The 16644-nt window shown below is 42.4% G+C and overlaps 1 protein-coding gene across 1 annotated transcript; it reads left to right on the forward strand.

Annotated features, from left to right (window-relative positions):
* The first annotated feature begins 1828 nt into the window (after positions 1 to 1828).
* On the forward strand, positions 1829 to 15431 carry LOC121925834 (acetylserotonin O-methyltransferase-like). Its single transcript, XM_042458410.1, is given in 8 exon segments — positions 1829 to 1926; positions 4003 to 4130; positions 5328 to 5457; positions 5583 to 5651; positions 6731 to 6850; positions 10245 to 10379; positions 11469 to 11587; positions 15223 to 15431. Coding segments are annotated over 8 exon segments (1008 nt in total).
* The last annotated feature ends 1213 nt before the right edge of the window (positions 15432 to 16644 follow it).

Consider the following 16644-nt stretch of genomic DNA (forward strand, 5'->3'; position numbering starts at 1 on the left):
AACAACATGGATTTTTAATTTCAAAGGTAGGATCGGTGCAAATGTTGAAGCATTAATAACTATCAAAGCTTTATTTTTCAATGAATGCATAGCATAAAAAACCCCTCTTGCTTCATTAAAAGTAACTGATATTGTTGGAATCCCACTTTTTATTTATTTTTTTATTATGAAAACAAGTGAGGTGGGGATAAGTTGATAGGAACGCCACAAATAAAGAATTATAAATTCTTTATAAAGATTTCATCAAATTGCATCTGAATATTTGATCTGAAGCCCACATCTGTCTGGTGAACCTGATATTTTCTTCCTATCTTAAGTGTTAGTTTTGACGACCTACTTGGGTAGGAATTGGAACAACAACTAGTAGGAATTGGAACAACAACAATGGATGTCTTTTTCAGTACTAGCGCTCACCTTCCAGTTCTAGAACATCAATAGCACTGCATTTACATGCCTTTATTAACCAAATATGTACAATGTGGAATGAGGGGGGGGCCATGTGCATTAATGCCTTACCTGGGACCCTTGATCTATTATCACTGCATTTCCCACCCACAGGTTTGCACTTCAACTGTTTCTCTGGGGCTGGGTTGAGGGCTGGCTTCAACCCCTGGTCTCCAGTTTCTAGTCCAACCCTCAGACTGACTTTCATGATGTACATACAGTATATATTCCTCAGATCAGTATCAGGCAGGCAACTCTAGGGGTGAAAACTGGTGGGGTGGTGGGGATTTACCTTTTGTATAGAGTGTTTGTTTTATTGTTTCTTCCTGGATTGTCCCGTTTTGCCCTTTGGCAAAAAGGGCATACACACACATACATTATTGAAAGGATTGGTGTACCCCACCTTGAGCAAATGAGAGTGTGATACAGTTTTAATAGCACCCATACCTCTCTCTTGATGTCCTCACCATTCTTCACTTGCGTGGGGATGGGAAAGGAACATGGTCTGAAACGGGGTAGGCAACCTACGGCCCATGGGCGAAATGCAGCCCGGCGAGGCCTTGGGACCGGCCCAGCCCCAGTCCTGCCACCGATTGCTGCCAGGGCCTTTTTGGGGGCAATTGTCTATAGAAGCCTCAGAAACGCATTTATTATACTTTTAAAAAATCAGTAATTTTTTTTCACGTGATCTCCATATTTTTTAAATCCTATCCATTTGAAAAATTTGTCCTACATTTGTCCGCGTTTATTATATTTATTTTTTTTAAAAATTATTTTATTTATTTTTTTGGCTTCGGCCCCCAGTTGTCCTGAGGGACAGCAACCCGGTCCCCGGCTTAAAAAGGCTGCCTACCCCTGCTCTGAAAGAACTGTCATGTATGTAGCAATGTGTCTCTATGGATAGGTACACTGTGCAATGGTAACTAGGTGGGGCATTCAACTAAATTGTGCCTTGGGCCATTCTTCTTCCAGACTTTCATGCAAAATTCAGTTAAAGTGCCTGATTTACCGTGATAAAATGTCTCCCTAGGCTGACAGGACGGTGAGAGAGAAGAAGTATTAATTTGCTATAAATCTTGGACCCAGCAGAGGTTCAGAGCCTGGAAGGAAGCTGTCTGGCTGGACTGAGTGAGAAAGCACAAAATGGCTGCTCAGAGTCAATCTGCTTTCTTCCCCTCCTCCTTTGTTTTCTACCTCTCTGTGTTATGTCTATTCTGATCTGCTGTGTAAGAAAAGGGAGAACACAGAAAATCATGCAAATATGCACATTCATTCCCAGTGTTTTATGACTATTCTACCTAACCACTATTTCGCGTGAATAGCCATGCCTTTTATGGCAGCATTTCCATATACTCTAACATTTTACAGTAAGAGTGTGGTCAAGATGGTAAAAACTATTAATGAAGAAGAATGCACAAGCAGGAGAGGCTCAGCAGTTGCCAGCAGTAGCTACAGAGCTCCAAATGATGTTGTCCACCAGAGGCAAGTCTCCCTTGTTTTCCTACCATCCCGTTGAAACATTTCACAAATGAAAACTGGGGCATGTAAAGAAAGCAAATATCAGAGCATGGTCAAGATGGCAAAAGTTACTAATGAGGAAAAGAGACAAGCTAGGAGATGATGAGCAGATGGCTTTTGTCTGAGTCTACGGGGGAGGGCATGGTTTTGCTTCTTCCTCTCCTCACACCCCCCCCACGTTAGTGCAAATACTTTGAACTCATTTGAAATAAGCTGAAGATAAAAAGTGAAATAGGAGAGGAAATTGGGCATTTTCAAAGCAGCTTTAAAATTGAAACAGATTAAAGAGCTTATTGCATGAACTTTAAAACTGGCTCAACCTCCCAGACTGCAACCAGGTCATGGGATGGAGGTGGGGATCATTCACATGCTAAATCACTCGACCTAATCAGCAGGCTGCATCAACCTGAGTCAAGCCGGGTCCCAGTCTGTGCTCTGCTAGACCATCTGCTAGAAGCTTTCCCACTTCTAAAAATGCTGGCAGAGCGTAGCTAGGGCCCAAGCTGATGGCAGCCAGCAATTAGGGTGGCAATTCAGCAGTCGGGGAGGCTTGAGGTGGTTTTAAAGTTCATACAACATAAATCCTAACAGGCACTGTCCCTGCCGAATTGGGGCAGCCAATTGTACTCACTGGGTTTCTTTTTTTGTTTAATGTCAAATGAATCCAAGGCACCCAAAATGTTCAGGATCTCATCTCTAAATTATTGCCACAACCAAGAAATGAAGCCACACGTGAGAACTAGCAGGAATCCAAGGTGCTTCTTTGGGAAATATTGTGCTCGCTGCTCTCATCTCCCATTTGCCAGAGGCATTGGTGGCTGTGGCCCAAGTCCTCCACATTCCTATGATACCACTGCTGCTAATGCTCAGTCTTTGGGGCACTGCAGCCTCCCAAAAGATGGGCTTTTAGCAGTAGTTCACTGTGGAAGAGCAGCTGGCTCCTTTCCCCATAGGCCTTCCGTGTGCTGCCGAAGAGCTAGAGGAGGAGGAGCTGGCCGAGTGAGTGAGGGAGAAGAGATCCCTTTTCGCTGCTCACTAGCAAAGCAACAAGACCCAGAATTCAACACCTTCTTCTGTCACCCCCAAGCCTTTCTTGGTCTGATGGGACTGCTGGACCACGTGGGAAAGGGAGGACCCTCCCTTTCCTACCTGACCAGCAAAGCTACCAGACTTGGAAATTCAGCGCTCCTTCCTACTAGTGCACTTGGTTTCACACACACCCCTTTGAGGTGTTACCCAGTGTGATCCACATACCCCAGCACCCTCATAGTTATACTGTTGCAATGGCATTCATATTGCAACAGCTTGAAGCTTGCTCTCACAATGCCTGCTTCTAACCAGGCATTCCACAACTATTTTTCTTGTACTTGCACTAGGAATACTCCTGGGTGCTTACAGCATGCCTTTCTGTGCAGTTGTTAATGCAAATAAAGGATTCTCAAATCATCAGGTGGAGCAGGGTTGGTCCCACTGTTTGGATAGATGGGACACAGCCCATCTCAACCCCCAAACACTTCCCATTCAGCACAGTGCAGAAGTTGTTCTTAGGCTTGAAATATGAACAAATTAGGAAGGGAGAGAGCCCCTTGTCCTATACTAATGCCTTTTTTTTACTCTGCCTACATGTTTTATGTCTTGTACAACTTTGCATATTTTTTTTTCAAGGAACATCTTCTGCCTTCAGAGCTTCCCACAGACAGCCTTAAATTCAAGTAGATCTTCACATTCATTGGTATATTAACAAGTGGTTGACAGCAACTGCAGAGCTTTGATTAGGATCTTCCAGTACCTGCTTGATAAAGTAGTAGTTTTTATAACAAAAACGTCTTCCTCAAAAGTGTTCATATGCTAGTACTGTATTTGGCCATTTTTGCTTTGTTAATTCCTTAGAAATTTAAAAATGGGCCATAACAGCAAGCAGCAACAACAGAGTTAACCTATATTACTGCCAAGTATCTGATCCTCCCCCCCCCCCCGCTTGGTTTGTTTCCAGATTAGGTTTACTGCCTGTGAGTGGGGGAGTATTTGATCTCCTTTTAGAGTCGGAGACACTTTGACCTCCGCAGCTATCGCTGAACGCCTGGGCCACACCCACATGGGAATGGAGAGGCTGCGGGAGGCCTGTGTGGTTTAAATTTACTAAGAATGGAGAATGAAGAACAATGAAGGTAACCATATTAGAAGAAGTAAGGAACTTCGGTTGTCCCTTGATGGCAATACACTGTAGGGTTGCCAGTTCAGGATCTTCTCAGGCCTCGAGGTTTCTGGGTCAAAACTTGCATCCTGTTTAAGGCCCCCAGTTATGCATCAGGTATTAGACCACAGGTTGTCATTCAAGGACACACATATACAGAAAGAGAACATATTTTCTCATTTGTAAATTAAGATTTAGCTAAAGGAGCTGTTCCCAGATTAAGATGAAATTACAGTCGCCCCTCCTAACTTGCTGATCTCAGATCCATGACCTTGATTATGCATGGAGGGGCGACATCCATTAATTCTCATGGTGCGTGTGCCTTGGGGCGTGCCCTATTCAAGCATATGAGGATTGAATATGTTTGAGCCTCCATTTTGTGTGTGTGTGTGGGGGGGTGTTCCAGAACCAATCCTCCATGCAAACGGATGGCCAACTGTATAGGACTCTTCCTTCTCCTTTCCTTAGGGAGAGAGGATAAGGAACTTTTAAATCTAGCCTACTGGCTTCTAGCCAGAAGGTGGATGAAGAGTAGAGCCTGGGGCCCTCTGCCACAATGACTGGAAGGCAACGAAACAACTGAGAAAGTAAATTATCAATACCCCTGGAGTGTGTTTGCAAGTTGCAGCAACCAGTCCATTAATCCTTACAAATATCCTCTTGCCTAGAGCTGAGCAACCCAAAACTGAAGTATATGCACCCTTGTCTCTTGTCTGGAGATGACCATGAAAACTGGAGAGTCAGGAGCATACCTTTGTTGTTATGTGCCTTCAAGTCAAATCTGACTTATGACAAGCCCAAGGTGAACCTATAATGGGGTTTTCTTGGCAACATTTGTTCAGAGGGTTTGGCTTTGCCTTTCTCTGAGGATGAGTGGATGTTTTGTATGTTTTTAATTTAATTGTATTTTTAAAAATTATAGTCTCCTTTAAGTTCCAACTTGGAAAAAAGCAGAATATAAATATTGTTGTTGTTGTTTAAAAGAATGTGTAACCAACTCAATGTCACCTAGTGGGTTTCCATGAATGAGCAGGGATTGGAACCCTAGTCTCCAGAGTTCTCCATACCTATCACCTTTCTATTATTCTGGCTCTCCCTACTTATCACCTATCTGTTATCATACTTCTCTCAGATTTTTAAAAACAGAATGTTTTGTTTCCTTTATTTTAAGGATTTTATGGAAACACAGACCTTGCCAACCTCTGCCTTGGCAAATCAAGCCCAAAGTCCCAGTATCAATACATGAAGTTCCACTCTGAATTTGTCTACCCAAGTATGCAGTATTTAGCAGATGCTGTGAGGTAAGGAGTTAACACAACTGTCAAGGGTGGGAACTTTATTATGAGCTGTCAAGTTGATTTTGATTTACAACTGTATGAATGAAAGATATCCAGGTGGCCCAGTTATTATTCTTGTTCTATTTCAGGGAAGGAAAAAACCAAATTCAATCAATATATGGTACTTCAGAAAAAGATTGTTTTAAGGCCTTGAACAGGTAAGAGTAGTACCGTGTTTATACTCAACTATAAATTGATCTCATGTATAAGTTGAAGGCAGGTATGGGGACCAAAATTATGGATTTTGATATGACCCATGGATAAGTCGAGGGAAAAACTTAGAGACATGTAATAAAAGATCTAAAGGATTAAACAAAGAAAAACAATGGCAAGGAACCTATAAAATTCCAGCAGGCATAACTATTTGTGCTCACATTAAAGGATGGATGGATAAGAGAATAGAAGGGGGTCATTGCTTCCAGGGCAGAATTCATTATTGCCTTTCACCAGAGGATGGTTCATTCTTTCATTATATAATATATGAGTTACAGTACTTACATTGACCCGTGGATAAGCCGACTCCGGTTTTTGTGGTCTATTATTTGACTAAAACTTCTAGATTTATACATGAGTATATACAGTAGTTTCTATGTCTGCTGCCTGAAGATACTTTTTGTAGAGTGATGTAATCCTTGTACAAATATGTAAAATATATGATCCTAGCACAAGGAGGCAGAGTCTAATTTTTCACTCACATGATTGTGCATTAGTGGAATGTAACACACTACAACTGGATTCACAAAGATAGTGCATGTTGTAAGGCGTTTTGCACATCTGTATGTACAATAGCACAGTTGTATCATATATACAACTCTGTTTCTGCAAACTTCAACTGAATACATATTTCCATATCAGACAAAAATGTCCCACCACTTTTTAAGGGAAGTTACATATGAATAGCAGTAGGCCCACCTTGATTTCCAGCCACATTTCCTGTGTCTTGTCTATTTTTCTTTGTCTTCATTGTTTTTGTCCACTCGTGGCTCTCTGTTATAGTACTGAGTAACTTTTTAAAACATGCCAAATGGGCTTAATTTATTGGTGTGTGTGTGTGTGTGTGTGTGTGTGTGTGTGTGTGTGTGTGTAAAACCAGAATCCGAATAGCCCAGCAAACATCCCATTAAGGATATTCCTAATTTACTTATTGCAAGGGGTATCCTATCTTTGCAGCTGTATGTCGGGCTTTGTATGCAGCCATTCTTTCTTCTAATCTTCTGTTCTGATTTTCATTTCCTAGTTCAGAGGAACAACAGCAAAGATTCTCCAATGCCATGGAGGATGCTTGGAATCTTTATGGTGAGGAAGTAATGTCTGCATTGGATCTTTCTTGTTTCCATGTTGTTTGTGATTTGGGGGGGTAAGTAGCAGACATTCTTAGCTGCCTTTCTTTATTTGGCGTTTGAATCCCTATTGAGTTGAGAGATGACCTCTTAGGTTGCTTTTTATCCTTGTGATTCTTTGATAGTAAAAGTTGTAGTAACCCCACCTCCATACCATTGTACATTATATCATTACTTTAATACATAATATTTCCTTCATTCAAGAGCCAGCATGTTGGACCAGGACTCTGGAGACCAGTGTTTGTATCCCCACTCAGCTATGGAAATCCACTGTGTGATCTTGAGCAAATCATACTCTCTTGGTCTCAGAGGAAGACTTTCTGAGCAAATCTTGCTAAGAAACTCCTGTGGATGTTATCACATGGGACAAAATTTGAAGTTTAAAGTGGGACCAATGCAGGGTCATCTAGGGCTTAGGAACAAACCCACAGCAGGCAATCAGAAGAGAATCCAGGGAGAATGTGAGGTCAATCAGAAAATAAGTAAATTCACAAAACTACCGGATTTACGTTTCCATTTTGCTTGCGAATTGACTCCCTTCACATAATGCCAGCCATGTGGAAAGCAAGCCTCAGTTGACCCCAGGGTGTCTTGCTGTGCCAAAGAGGGAGAATGCCAAAGAGGGAGAATTAAAGGGATACACACATGCTCCTCTCTTTAGGCTCCCTGGGTGCTTTTCCTCCTCTAATTAAGGTCACAGCTGCTGGGAGAAGACAGAGGGAGGACATTTTGGAAGTTCTCCTGGACAGAAGGGAGAAGTGGAGGACATGCCCTTGAAAAGAAGGGCAAGGAATCAGGCAGGTTTATGGAACCAGCCTTCTTGTGTGTGTGTGTGTGCGCCTTTGTGTGTGGTTTTAGGAGTTTGCAAAAGGCAGCCTCATTCTGCCTTTCTCTGAAACACCTTTTGGGGCTACTGTGGCAAACAGGATTTGAAATGACTTGAAGTCACACAAAAACAACATCCCATTGTTAAAGGGTTCTATCACTATAACTAGACTAGGAGATAGCTGGAAACTGTTCTAAAAGTAGGGAGTCATTTTGGAGACGAACACATGTCTGCTATTGCCTCACTTCATTCTATGGATATGGTGTCACCAAGGAGTTTCCATGTAAACCTCCATTTGAAGGATGAAGTCAAACTGAGGCCAATCAGAGTAAGCTTTGGAAGTATCTTGGGACTACTCTTAGCCTTCCAGAATCTAGGCATTTGTAAATCAGGTTTTTTTTAAATACAGAAGGTGCCTCCTCCCTTGACAGTTGGCCCACCGTATTCTGCTTTCACATATTCAGCTATCCATGACTTGAAAATATTCACACATACACACAGCAAAAATCCCAAAACACAAAGCTTGATTTTTCCATTTTATATAAGGGACACTGTTTTACTACACCACTGTATGTTATGAGCTGCTTTTTGCTGATGATGCTGCCCTCATTGCCCATATGGAAGCAGCTCTGCAGCGCCTCACATCTTGTTTTGCAACAGCTGCAGAGCTCTTTGGGCTGGAAGTCAGTCTGAAGAAAATAGAAATTCTCTACCAGCCGGCACCACAACACTACCATCCCCACATCACCGTAGGCACATCTGTGCTTAAGTCCGTCCAGCAGTTCACCTACCTGGGAAGCATCATCTCCTCAGACACCAAGATTGATAAAGAGATCGATCACAGACTGGCAAAGGCATATAGCGCATTCGGAAGGCTTCACAAAAGAGTCTGGAGTAACAAACACTTGAGGCAACGTACAAAAATTAGTGTGTATAGAGCCATTGTACTGTCTATTCTCCTCTATGGGTCTGAAACATGGGTCACCTATCGCCAACACCTACGACTCCTTGAAGGCTTTCATCAGCGCTGTTTACGCACAATTCTAAATATACACTGGACTGACTATGTGACAAATGTTGCTGTCCTTGAGCAAGCAGGGATCACCAGCATTGAGGCCATGCTATTGAGGACGCAGCTGCGCTGGGCAGGACATGTTTCTAGGATGGACCATCGCCTCTCCAAAATAGTACTCTACGGTGAACTCGTCACGGGTCAGCGTAAGAGGGGCGCCCCAAAGAAGAGATACAAGGACTCCCTGAAACAACATCTCAGGCTTGGCCAGATAGATCACCAACAATAGTCCTCCCTGGCCTCGCATCGGGAGGCATGGAGACGCACTATCCATGACACTGCAGCCTTCTTCGAAAGCTCACGCCGAACGAGCCTCGAAGAGAAACGACAACGCAGAAAGAACCGCAACCTGGAAACATCACCCAAGGAGACTTTCTGCTGTGCTTTCTGCAACCGGACCTGTTTATCCCAAATTGGCCTTTTTAGTCACCAACGCGCTTGTACAAAGCGCGGGATGAGTCCTTCCTGAATCTTTGTTCACAAAGGAAAGCCAGAGAGAGAGAGAGAGAGAGAGAGAGTATGTTATGGTACTTGTGTATCCATGGATTTTTGTATCTACAGAGAGGTCTTGCTAGCAAACTAGCAGATATTAAGGAGATGATCACATTGACATAAAATCTGACTGCTCCACAGTCAGATTGTGGGTTACTACTGGGTATTATCAGATGTAATTTGCCACCACTGCCACTGGGCGACTGCAACCCGGCTGCATCCTAGGTCCCAGGTGCACTTTGGAGGCAGCTTTTCTAAACTGGGAGCTTGCCGTTTTGGAAAAGTGACCTCCGAAGCATGCCTGCAACATGAGATGCAGCCAGTTTGCAATTGGCCAGCAACAGCAAATTACTTCTGATAATACCCAGTAGCAGCCAGCAACCCATAACCTGACTATATCCCGTTAGAGCAGTCGGATTTTATGTCAATGTGATCATCTCCTAAGAACGTACAGTATTAAGGAACACATTTTTCAACCATTTGTCAAATATTTTTATAATATTTTTTCCATCCCTAATTCTGTCAAAGTTCCACAAACAGATAAGCCCAACCTGATATTAGCCAAGTGTGCTGAAATTCAGTAGTGACAGAATTTTGAAAGAAGGACTCTGCAATAAATTTCTCTAGCATACCTAGAAGTAGCACAGCCATGTTCTTTCATGATTGTTAACTTCCTACAAGCTGACTACAATTTAAGGAAACCCTATGAATGAGAGATTACCAAATCATCCTATCATCAACTCAGATGCAGGGCCATGGCTTCCTTCATTGAGTCTATCCATCTATAATACAATGTTTCTCTTTTCCTACTGCCTTCTGTCTTAATGAGCATTATTGTCTATTCTGACTTCTTATATGTCCTTTTACCCTCTAATAATCTGTGGCTCTAGTCTTGAAATACATTAAAATTACTGAATGAAATTTCATACTTAAAATTTAGGAAGAAGTTCTAAAGACACAAAATAATTTTTGTTTGTTTGTTTGTTTGCTTTCCACTCTGTTCTTTTTAAAAAGGATGTAGTGATGCCTTTGTGAAAAAATATGTTTCATTGTACCCAAATTCTACTGTGACCATTTTTGACCTACCTGAAGTGGTGGAAAGAGCTAAGTGTTTTGTGTCCTCAGAGGATCACCGGATTACTTTTCAGAGTGGTAAGTTATGGTTTCTGCTGTCATACCTAGATTTAAACTGTGGGTAATGATTTCCCTCTACAAGGCATGTATAAAAAGCAGCAGGGTTCAGCAGTGCATACTTTATAAATTTTGGAAGTAAAGAAGCATTGTATAGAGTGATCAGTGGAAGAGGAGGCAACTGGGAAATAGTTAAGACAAAATATGGTTTTCCTGTGGCAATGTAACTTTCTCTTTTCAGTACCATATATCCAGAGTACTCCTGTCCCTACTATAAGATCATATTATACTAGTCCCACTATACTCTACATCAGGGGTAGGCAATCTTTTTGAGCCGGGGGCCGGGTTGCCCTCAGACAACTGGGGGGCCGAAGCTAAAAAATAAATAATTAAATAATTTTTTTAAAAAATCAAATATATAAATAAACCAGGACAAATGTAGGACAAAATTTTCAAATGGAAGACACTTTTTAAAAAAAAAATGGAGGACACGTGAAAAAATTTGCTGATTTTTTAAAAAATGTTAATATAAATGCATGTTTCTGAGGCTTCTATAGACAATTGCCCCCCAAAGGCCCCAGCGGCAATCGGTGCCAGGACCAGGCTGGGGCCGGTCCCAAGGCCTCGTTGGGCTGCATCCGGCCCACAGGCCGCAGGTTGCCTACCCCTGCTCTACACAATACAAACCCTGTATATTCCTGCAGGTGTCACTTGCACAAGGCTTTCCATTAGTCCTAGTGAGGCAATTACCTCAGGCAGCAGTTACTTGGAGAAAGCATTTGGAGCTCTCTAACCAGTCCTCCCCTCAACTCTCTCCACTGCTTCAGGACAGATCTATGTGTTCCTCACAGCTTATAGTGCAAACTAAAACTGGTCTAAAATAACCTGTGGACTTCAGGCACAGGGGAAGGAGAAGCACTTCAACAGTAGTAAAATAAAAGTCTGCTCTCAAAACAGCATACTTCTATACTCTTATCTTTTGCTACAGGCAATAAACGCTCTTGGTTTATAGTCTTAAATATAAATAATATTTTCAGAAGGTAGAAATAATTGTTTTATGTGCAAAATAATATTGTCAAGTAAACAGATATCTTCTTCATATATTACAGGTGATTTTTTTTAATGATCCAGTTCCTGAAGCTGATCTTTATATCTTGGCTAGAATTCTTAATACCTGGGATGATGAAAAGTGTTTGTCTCTACTAACTAAACTACATAAGGCTTGTAAGCCTGGTACGTGTGCTTAGATAGGACAAGATGGGGACAAGACAGCTCTTTACAAACTTTGATGAACAAATGAACACTCCTAGGCTCACAATATGCATTGTCTTTAATTTGCTTGCAGATGCTTCAGTTTCTTGAATGTTCAGAAACAGCATGCATTAAGATTCTGTCCAGACTGGTATCCACAGCAACTAGTGGCAATAATCCAGGTTTTGGGGCATGATTCTTTTCCAGCCTTAAGCTGCTACCACACTACAGATGTAATGTAATTTGACACCACTTTAACTGTCATAGCTCCATCCTATGGAATCCTGGGATTTGTAGTTTGTTGTTGTACCAGTGCTTTCTGACAGAGAAGACTGAATAGTTCACAAAATGAAATTTACAAATCTCAGAATTCCATAATATTGAGTCATGACAGTTACAGTGGTTTCAGACTGCATCAGTTCTGCTGTCTAAACTCTTCTATGGAGAGACCAGGGATCGTACCTGGGCCTTTTGCATTCCATACATGTGCTCTACCACTGAGCTATGCCATTCTCTCTAAAATCTTCATCTTTATTATTCTCTGGAGGTATTCTTCATCTGTCCAGTGTGTTGCAATGGTTAGCGGCCCAGGGGGGACCGGCGGTAACATCATTGTTACGCCGGATAGTTAATACATCTCTGAGGGATGGGCTATTTCCATCTCAACTTAAATTGGCCATTGTAAAACCTATTTTAAAAAAGCCCTCCCTTGACCCCCTGGTATATAATAATTATCGGCCTGTTTCGCTGCTACCATTCTTGGGTAAGGTGATCGAGAGAGTGGTTGCGATCCAGCTTCAGGCGAAACGGATTATCTGGACCCATTTCAAACTGGCTTCCGGGCGGGTTACGGGGTTGAGACGGCCATGGTCGCCTTGGTCGATGATCTCCGTCTGAGCATCGACAGGGGAAGCGTGTCACTGTTGGTGCTCTTGGACATCTCAGCGGCTTTCGATACCATAGACCATGGTATCCTTCTGGGACGCCTGGCAGAGGTGGGGATCGGGGGCACTGCGCTCCAGTGGTTCCGCTCCTACCTCTCCGGGAGGTCCCAGATGGTGCAGCTGGGAGACGTGTGCTCCGACGAGAGGCCCTTTAAAACCGGGGTCCCTCAAGGAGCCATTCTGTCTCCCATGCTATTTAACATTTACATGAAACCGCTGGGAGAGATCATCCGGAGACATGGGGCGCGGGGTTATCAGTACGCTGATGACACCCAAATCATTTTCTCTATGTCTCCGACTGATGCAGTGACTGGGGATGGGGTCTCTCCTCTCGTGGCCTGTCTAGAGTCAGTAATGGGCTGGATGAGGGAAAACCGACTCAAATTGAATCCAGAGAAAACGGAGGTACTAGTGATAGGTTCTCCTGGTCCAGGAATGGCGGTGGTTCCACCTGTCCTGAACAGGGTCACGCTCCCTGTGAAGAACTCCGTGCGCAGTCTGGGGGTGCTTCTTGACTCGTCGCTTCACCTGACAGCTCAGGTGAATGCGACGGTCAAGAGCACCTGTTATCAGCTTCGGCTTATTCGCCAGCTGCGCCCATACCTGGCCCAGAGGGACCTAGAAACTGTTGTACATGCTCTGGTAACTTCGAGACTGGATTTCTGCAACGTACTCTACATGGGGCAACCCTTATACCAAACTCGGAAGCTGCAAATGGTGCAGAACATGGCAGCCCGGCTGGTCACTGGTGCTTCCAGTACCAGCCATATAACACCGGTTTTGAAAGACCTTCATTGGCTGCCCATCCGCTTCCGAGCTCAATATAAGGCATTGGTAATTACCTATAAAGCCCTAAATGGCTTGGGCCCAGGATACCTAAAGGACCGCCTCTCCCCGTACACTCCGCCTCGCACCCTCAGAACGTCTGGGCAGCAATTACTGAAGGTGCCTGGGGCTAGGTTAGCCCCCACTACACGGAGGACATTCTCCACGGCTGCCCCAGCCCTTTGGAATACGCTGCCCACTGAGCTCCGCTCGTCCACCACCCTGGCCCAATTCAGGAAGGACTTGAAAACCTTCCTGTTCCAACAGGCATTCCCCGAATAAAACCCTGTGGGCCTCCCTCCTCTTCCGTGGCCAAGAGGTTGGGCTATGGGGCTTTTTGCTTGTTATTTTTTGTATGATTTGCTGCATTTGTATTTTAATTCTTCTTGTCCTTTTGTTGTATGAATTGTATTTTAACCTGCTGTAAGCCGCCCTGATTATAAGAAGGGCGGGATATAAATAAAAATTTTATTATTATTTATTATTATTAAATAAATACACCATTATCTGCACAGGCTCATTAACCCATGAGCTGCTCTGCCTTAACATCAGCAGTTAAAGGGGTTATATTGGAAAGAAAGCTTTCATCATCTAATTTGGAGTAGGAATTAAATTATTATGTTAAAAGAATTGATTAAAACAGAGATAGGCAAAGTGCTGTTCTCCATATATCGTTGAACTGAATTTTCTATCATTCCTCATGGGCGCATCTAATGGTGAGGAATGTAACAGTTCCAATCTAACAGTATGAGGGCCTGAGTAACTATCAGAGCCAGTATAAAATCCTGCAAGTGGTTATCAAACTCACTGTGTCTTATGGGCCATCTTGGGCCCTTTCCCAGACAACCTCTGGGGCTGTTCTATTCTTGGGAAGGTATTATTTTCATAAGCAAATATCCTTTCTTAATATGCTTGGAATTTGGCCGGCATGTGGGTTTTTAGTAAAGCTATGGAAATTATAGGATTTTAAAAATGAGATTGGGAACACTATGTATAAGATATCGCTATAGAGGAGGGGTATACAACTTGTGCCTGTGTGGGCCCCAAAGTTGGAGATAACCCGCTGGCCTGGGCTGCAGAGAAAAACCACTGCCTACTAGACACCATGGGAAATGGCAATCTCTAGTTCCTTGCAGTTCCCATCTCAAATTCCAAGTCACCCCCCCACCCCAAATAATCATTACGTATATACTCGACTATAAGTCAACCTCATGTATAAGTCGAGGTCAGGTTTTGGAGGCAAAATTATGAATTTTGATATGACCCTTGGATAAGTCGAGGGTAAAACTTAGGGACATGTAACAAAGGATCTAAATGATGAAGCAAAGGAAAACAATGCCAAGGAACCTGCAAAAATTATGGCAGGCATAACTGTTTAACTCATACTAAAGGCTGGATGGAAGAGAGAGTAGAGGGAGGTTAGTGCTTCTAGGACAGATTATACTCTTGCCTTATACCAGGGGATCGTTAGCTTTTTAATAAGAGTTAAAGTATAATATTTACATTTGACCAATAGATAAGTCGACCTGGGATTTGTGGGTCAATTTTTTGAATAAAATTTCTAGACTTATACATGAGTATATACAGTAGATCTCACTAGACTGAGATGGAAGAATTAAGCTTTCCCATTCATGTGTACTGAGGTGTGCATGTATATATGTAAAAGTAAGCGTGGGGCAAAAACCATGTGTATCCCTCCAGTAAATATGTTCCAGTAAATATATCTTCTTTCTTTGTATGCTGGCACACATTTCCAAGTATTTCTCATGCAAAGGACCATGCTCAAAACTCTTAACAAAGGTACAGAAATAAGTAATTAAAATTTCTCTTTCCCAAATCAATTCACAGGTGGTGGTGTCTTTGTAGTGGGCACAGTTCTCAATGAAGATAGAAGTGGGCCTTGGGAAGCCCACATCTACTCCATACTGATGCTGCTTCATGCTGAAGGAAAAGAACGGACCCCATCTGAATACAATGCACTCCTTGGTGCAGCTGGCTTCAAGGACATGCAGTTCAAGAAAAGAAGAGTATTTGATGTTATTTTTGGAAGAAAATAAAGTGATCTCTTCTTCATTCTTATTCATGCCCTTAAAGAGGGATGGGAAACTCTTGGCTCTTTGGATGTTGTTGGACTCCTTTTACTCGTATTCTCCCCCTTTCTTCATCATCATTGATTCCTGACCCATAGCCTACAGGAAACTAGAATAATAAAGAATTGAATTATTGATTGTGAGAAGTCAACATTGCATGGTGGCCTCTCCCACAACCTCGAAATACCAGTTATTCTTAACAAATCATTTTTCAAGGATGTATAATCTAATCCCAATAGCAACAAAATAGTCAGCACAAAAAAAGGCCAGGGGGAAAGATCACCTTAGTTTTTTTTTTTTTTTATTGTCACTGAGTACAGTACTAGTATTATCAGCTTCTGGACACAGTACAAGGTGTTGGTTATTACCTTTAAAGCCCTACATGGCTCAGGCCCAAGTTACTTGCAGGAACACCTCTCCTTACACAATCTGCCCCACACACTCAGAACATCTGGGAAGAATTTACTGGAATATTATAACACTAGACTAACTACAACTTCCCATAGAGCATTCACTGCTGTGGCCCATAAATTGTGGAATAGTCTGCCGGAAGAGATCCGTCTTATTACCACCTTAAATGCCTTTAAGAAGGCATTCAGACAGATCTCTTCCGGCAGGCTTATCCAACTGATTCCATATAAGAGCTTATGGTAAATGCTCCACCCTCGATTGTATGATCACCTGATGATTTGATATTTTAAAGAACTAATAGGAATGCTGTAATTCAGTATTAGTATTTTATAGATTGGCTCTTTGTATTTGTATTGTATTATTTTAATGATGTAATCCTGCTTTGATCCTTGGGAGAGGTGGGAAATATAAATTAAAATTGTGAAGTCGAAGGCTTTCATGGCTGGCATCCATAGTTTTTTGTGGGTTTTTCGGGCTATGTGGGCATGTTCTCGAGTTTCTTCCTGATGTTAGATGTTGGCGAAATGTCAGGAAGAAACTCTTCTAGAACATGGCCACATAGCTCGAAAAACCCACAAAAAACTATAAATAAATATTAGTAGTAGTAGTAGTAGTAGTATTTCCAGGATGTATAACCTAAAACCTGTAGCAAGACAACAGTCAGCACAAATGGATGCATAAGTAAGTATTACTCAATAGAAACAGATTTACTAAGTGTGAGGGGGTGTCCAAATAACCTAAAGGTACCAGATCCCATCTGATCTTGGAA

This window comes from Sceloporus undulatus, chromosome 3, assembly GCF_019175285.1.
Source record: "Sceloporus undulatus isolate JIND9_A2432 ecotype Alabama chromosome 3, SceUnd_v1.1, whole genome shotgun sequence".
NCBI classification, from domain to species: domain Eukaryota; kingdom Metazoa; phylum Chordata; class Lepidosauria; order Squamata; family Phrynosomatidae; genus Sceloporus; species Sceloporus undulatus.